Here is a 6,074-nt window from a genome sequence, read left to right on the forward strand (position 1 = left end):
AGACAGAGACAGAGCATGAGCAGGAGAGGAGCAGAGAGAGAAGGAGACACAGAATCTGAAGCAGGCTCCATGCTCCAAGCTGTCAGCACAGAGCTCATTGCCAGGCTCGAACTCGCCAACCGTGAGATCATGACCTGAGCTGAAGTCGATGCTTAACCAACTGAGCCACCCAGGTGCCCCAAGTTTTGTTTGTTTGTTCCTTTTTTTTTTTACATTTATTTATTTTTGAGAGACAGAGAGGGATAGAGCGTGAGTGGGGGAGGGGCAGAGAGAGAGGGAGACAGAGAATCCCAAGCAGGCTCCAGGGTCTGAGCTGTCAGCACAGAGCCCGATGCCGGGCTCAAATCCATGAACCGTGAGATCATGACCTGAGCCAAAGTTGTATGCTTAACTGACTGAGCCACACAGACACCCCAGTTTTGTTTATTTCTAAAGTTAGAATTAAAGCTAGGTATATTCCTCTAACAAAGCACACGTCATATTTACTTCATTCTTTCATTCTTTCTACATTTAACAAATCCTGAGCACCCATTATTGCCTTTCATTCTGCTGTATGTTCGGGATTTAAGATAATATGGATGATTAAATACCAAATGTATTCTTCATAAACAAGCAACACATTTGGAGGAAAAAGAAACACTACTCATACATCCTACTAAAAGCCAGAGTAAGATAGATACCCAGGTGAAGGCCCAAAACAGTTCAGAGAGTAAGCGACAAAAGAGAACATAGAGTGAAGAGAAGTAGACATGCTTAAGCAAATGAATGTCAGCCAGTCAGAGTGTAAAAAGCACAGATATGGAAGCTTCACAGACCTGGGAGGGATGTTAAGCTTATCCACTAATCCTCTCAACACCAGAAGTTACCACAGCATTTTCAGATTCAATTTCCATATTCTAAAATTTGAAATAATGCAGCCCCTGAAGTTTTGTTGAGATCTCCCAGTAGAGAAAAAGCTAAACATTTGATAATACCTAGATATAATTGGGACCAGTGAAATAATAGGGATCATTATTTTTCATAATCCATCCAGGCAGGGAAGGAGGTAATCAAGACAGATATATAAGGGAAGAAATAGAAATTAAGGTGAGATGGAAAAATAGGTAGGATTTAGGTCAAGATTTGTAGGGAAAATTTCCAACAGAGTCTCAGCTGAAGTCAAGGCAGAGAATAGGAGAGTAATGAGGGCACCGGGGCAAGTCTGGTCTGACCAGTTCATGCCTGATTCTGTAGCACAGAGGTAGCAGAACCACCTGGGCAATGCTTAAAATACCCATCACAGAAAAGACCAAGTAAAACAGGTTCTCTGCTGGTAGAGAAATTACTTCAAAAACTGAGTAATCTTTAAATGCCAACCAGATAAGTTTATAATTATTCAGGAGCACTGTAGAATTAAAAGTTCTGGTCATAGGCTTATATAGAGGAGATGCAAATCCTGACTGTTCAAACTGAGGAACTGAACAAGTCCTATGAATCTGAATTTTTGGGGTGGGGGAGGGTTAATCTTAAAAATATAGATTAGAAATCTCCTTTTTTTTTTTTTAATGTTTATTTATTTTTGAGAGAGAGAAAGGGAGCATGAGCAGGGGAGGGGCGAAGAGAGAGGGAGAGAGAGAATCCCAAGCAGGCTTTGAGCTGTTCAGCACAGAGCCCGGTGCCGGGCTAGAACTCACTAACAATGAGATCATGACCTGAGCCAAAATGAGGAGTCAGATGTTCAACCAACTGAGCCACTCAGGCACTCCCAGCAATCTCCTTTCTTAACCCCATTTCCCACCACATGCATATACTCACACACACATACATTTTGAAACTGTCCTTGGAATTAAATAACCAAATGCACTAGAGAGAGACACATGAATGGCAGAAATATAATAAATATAGCATGATATTATAAAGTAATATCAAACTCTTACAAGCTTTTGAATGGAGAATGAAACACTGTGTGACTCAAGAAACCAGAGATGATTAGAATCACTTCTCCAAGAAGTGTATTGGATATAGTTTGACCAGTAGTATTGTAGGTTACAATCAAAGGACAGTTCAAGGAGATGAAACCATTCAGTCATAGACTAAACTGAAAAATTATATGAAGGTCTCCAGAGTTATTTGTGGGAGAGGAGCCACAAGAGTACTAATGGTCTGGTTCAGAGTTCGGGACCTGTGAGGTTGGCAATCAAGTGAGGGAAGAATCCTGGGAGGGAGGGAGAGTAGATGTTTTAAAAATCTGTGTAAAAGATGAGCACACTGAAGATGTGCATACATGGAATAAAGTAGAGATTCTGAGGTGGCACAAAAAGAAGGTGAATATTTCATGCTTCTTTATGCTTTCATTCCAGTGGAACATCTTCTGTCATGGTCTTGGGAAACCACAGCACCACCACAGAATTCATCCTCCTTGGGCTATCTGCTGACCCTCACACCCAAATTCTCCTCTTTGCATTTTTCCTGGAAATTTACCTCCTAACCATCATGGGGAACCTGATGATGATGATGGCGATTATGACTGATTCCCATCTCCACACCCCCATGTACTTCTTCTTGAGTCACCTCTCCTTCCTGGATCTTTGTTTAACTTCAGTCACTGTGCCCAAGATGCTGGAGAATCTCCTGTCTCAGAAGAAATCAGTATCCGTAGAAAGCTGCCTCGCTCAGGCATTTTTTGTGTTTTCCATCGCAGGGACTGAAACTTTTGTGCTCTCTGCCATGGCCTATGACCGCTATACTGCCATCTGCAACCCCCTGCTCTATGACCAGGTGATGAGTAAACAGTTGTGTGGGGGTCTGGTATGGGTCTCATGGGGACTGGGCTTTCTGGATGCTCTCATTAACACCCTCATGGCTTGCAATTTGGACTTCTGTGAGGCTCATGTCATGCCTCACTTCAGCTGTGAACTGCCATCTCTATTCTCTCTGTCTTGCTCTGATATCTCCACCAACTTTGCAGTCCTGGTGTGCTCTGCCATCATTCATGCCTCTGGAACCTTACTCCTGGTCTTCTTCTCTTACACCCGTATTATCTCCACCATCCTGAGCATCACCTCCACCTCAGGCAGAAGCAAGGCCTTCTCCACCTGCTCCTCCCACCTCACTGCAGTGAGTTTCTTCTATGGATCTGCTTTTCTTCGCTATCTCATGCCAACCTTAAGTTCCCCACTGGAGTTAATTTTTTCCATACAGTACAGTGTGGTCACTCCTCTAGTGAATCCCCTTGTCTACAGCTTGAAGAACAAGGAAGTAAAAGCAGCTCTGAAAAGAATGTTGCAAAAAGGTTTACAACAGTTCAGAGAGCAGAGAATAGGTAGATTTGAAGGCTGAAACAGAAAAGGTACCAGATGAGCCTGAAGCATCTCGTAGCAACAGAAAGGAAGCACTCAACAACAACAACAACAACAACAACAACAAAACCCACAGTGATAAAGGTATGTTAAAGGGACACAGGAACCCAATGAAAGAGACCCGGGTGACTAAGGATGGGACAATTTGAGCAACAAAAGAAACAACATAACTTTAGATTATAACCAAAAGCATAAAATCAATACCTATTATACTAATATAAATAAATAATTGAATAATGAAATAAATGGAAGAGAACAGAAAATCTTCCTCTCAGAAGAATTCCAAATAACTTAGGTAGAAACTGCACTCTCAATGAAGTGTAGAGCGTACCTGCCTACTCCTTAAATGTGGGTTGAACATAGTGTATTGGACCCCTTCTAAAGAATACAGTGTGACAAGGGGGAAAAAAGTGGAGAAACCTGACAAATGCTACCTAAGACAAATGACCAAGGTTAATATCAGCAATGGTTAAGTCATGTTGATAGTATGTACTTTCGATATGATGTGATGACTAACAATGGTACTTCACTTCTGTGGTCCCCAACTCCCAAACCCATAACACTAATATAATCATGAGAAAAACATCAAATAAAACCAAATTGATGGGGTCTGTACAAAATACCTGACTAGTACTCCTTAGGACTGCCAGTGTCATCAAAAACAAAGTCTGAGAACTATCACAATCAAGAGGTGCCTAAGGATACAAGAATTAAGTGTAATGTGCTCTCCTGGATAGAATCTTAGGATAGAAATTGGACTTTAGATAACAACTAGGGAAATATGAATACATTATGGATTTTAGTAATAATTTATCAATATGGTTCATTAATTATGATAAGTATACCATACTAATGTAAATAAAATGCTAATAATAATGAAGACTGGGTGGGGATATATGGGAATGCTCTGTACTATCTTTGCAACTTTTATATAAATCTAAAACTTTCTAAAATTAAAATTTTATTTAAAAAAAATTCTCCTTCTTGATCTTAGTCGGAAAGCTCTCAGGTTTTTCCCCATTGAGGATGGTATTAGCTGTGGGCCTTTCATATAGGGCTTTTATCATGTTTATGTTCCTTCTATCCCTGCTTTCTTGAGGGCTTTTATCAAGAAAGGATGCTGTATTTTGTCACATGCTTTTTCTGCTTCTATTGAAAAGATTATGTGGTTCTTATCCTTTCTTTTATTAATGTGATATATCACATTGATTGATTTATGAATATTGAACCAGACCTGCAGCCCAGGAATGAATCCCACTTGATCATGGTGAATAATTCTTTTATTTTTTTAAGTGTATTTGTTTGTGTTGAGAGAGAGAGAGAACACAAATGGGGGAGAGGCAGAGAGAGGGAGATAGAGAGTCTCAAGCAGGCTCTGCACTGTCAGGGCAGAACCTGACTCCAGGCTCAAACTCATGAACTGTGAGATCAAGACCTGAGCCTAAACCAACAGCTGGACGCTTAACTGACTGAGCCACCCAGGCACCCTTGGTGAATAATTCTTTTAATGTACCGTTGAACTTCCCATCTCCAATCTCATCATCCATGGTAATCAATGTTGTGACCAGCACGGATCAGTTAATTCATGACAAGTACCACATGGTCCAAGGCATTCTGAATATTTCTCCAGACTATTCTGGTGGATGGTGAGATATTCTTATGCTAAAGCTTGGGAGGATGTTTTAAATCTTCTAAAATACTTAGAGTAAAGTATCTATTAAAAAAATAATTCTTTTTTGAAATGCACTACCACCAAAAACATAAGTTTGATATGTCATTGTACTTGAAAGCATTTCTCACTTTTTACTCTATCCCTTCTCTGTTGGCTAATTTTATGTCTCAATTTGGCTGGGCCATGATGCCAAGATAGTTGATCAAACATTATTCTGGATGTTTCTGTGAGGATGTTTTTGGATGGAATTAACATTTAATTTTCACAGATTTAGAGTAAAGTAGATTGCCCTCCATAATATGGGTGGGCCTTGTCCAATCAGTTGCAGGATCGAATAGAACAAAAGGCTGCCCTCCCCTGAGCAGGAGGGAATTCTTCCAGCAGACTGCCTTTAAGCTTCATTTACAACATCAGTTCTACCTGGTTTACCAGCTGATTGTTTCTGGACTTGAGCTGCAGCTCTTTCCCAAGTCTCCAGTCTGCCAACTTCCTCCATCAGATTTTGGAATCACCAAGCCTCCACAATCACATAGGCAAATTCCTTAAAATAAAACTTATTCTATACACGAATACAAAGCCTACTCTTTCTATTTCTCTGGAGAAGCATGACTAATACACCCTCCTAAACAGGTGCAAGAGGAAGAAGTTCCAGTAAACTGTTAGAGGAAAAATTATCCATGATTAGATGCACTGGAGAGGGTACAATGAACAGTTATTCTGTACCCATGTCACCCCTCCCCAAAGGGCACGGCTCAGTGCCAAGAGAGACCTTCTCAGCCCATAATTTCTCCCATGGAGGAAAACGGGAGCATGTGAGTAAGCACCTGGCTTCCCCAGCTGTATGGGATAAGAAGGAGGCCAACTTCTTTCTTGCCTCCTCCAGAATACTAAGGTGTGCTACATGACTATGAATGAAGGGCCTTGGAGAACAGCAGCCAGTTGCTCTCAGAGGGCATCAGAGACATAGGTCCCACTAACCACTTCACAGATACCACCAAGAAGACGGCCTATGAGCTGCTGGTGATACCTCACCTGTGGGTCCCCCCCACCTGGCCCATGGGCAC

At 41.2% G+C, this 6,074-nt stretch overlaps 1 protein-coding gene across 1 annotated transcript; it reads left to right on the top strand.

The window, feature by feature from the left end:
* The first annotated feature begins 1,944 nt into the window (after nucleotides 1–1,944).
* On the top strand, nucleotides 1,945–3,532 carry LOC106969337 (olfactory receptor 8S1-like). The gene has a single exon (XM_015065848.3). The coding sequence runs from the start codon at nucleotides 2,356–2,358 to the stop codon at nucleotides 3,316–3,318; it is 963 nt and encodes a 320-aa protein (XP_014921334.2). The 5' UTR covers nucleotides 1,945–2,355; the 3' UTR covers nucleotides 3,319–3,532.
* The last annotated feature ends 2,542 nt before the right edge of the window (nucleotides 3,533–6,074 follow it).

This window comes from Acinonyx jubatus, chromosome B4, assembly GCF_027475565.1.
Source record: "Acinonyx jubatus isolate Ajub_Pintada_27869175 chromosome B4, VMU_Ajub_asm_v1.0, whole genome shotgun sequence".
NCBI lineage: Eukaryota > Metazoa > Chordata > Mammalia > Carnivora > Felidae > Acinonyx > Acinonyx jubatus.

Bases quoted from the DNA above. Each gene is read 5' to 3' on its own strand.
- LOC106969337 (XM_015065848.3), top strand. From the start codon at position 2,356: ATGGTCTTGGGAAACCACAGCACCACCACAGAATTCATCCTCCTTGGG.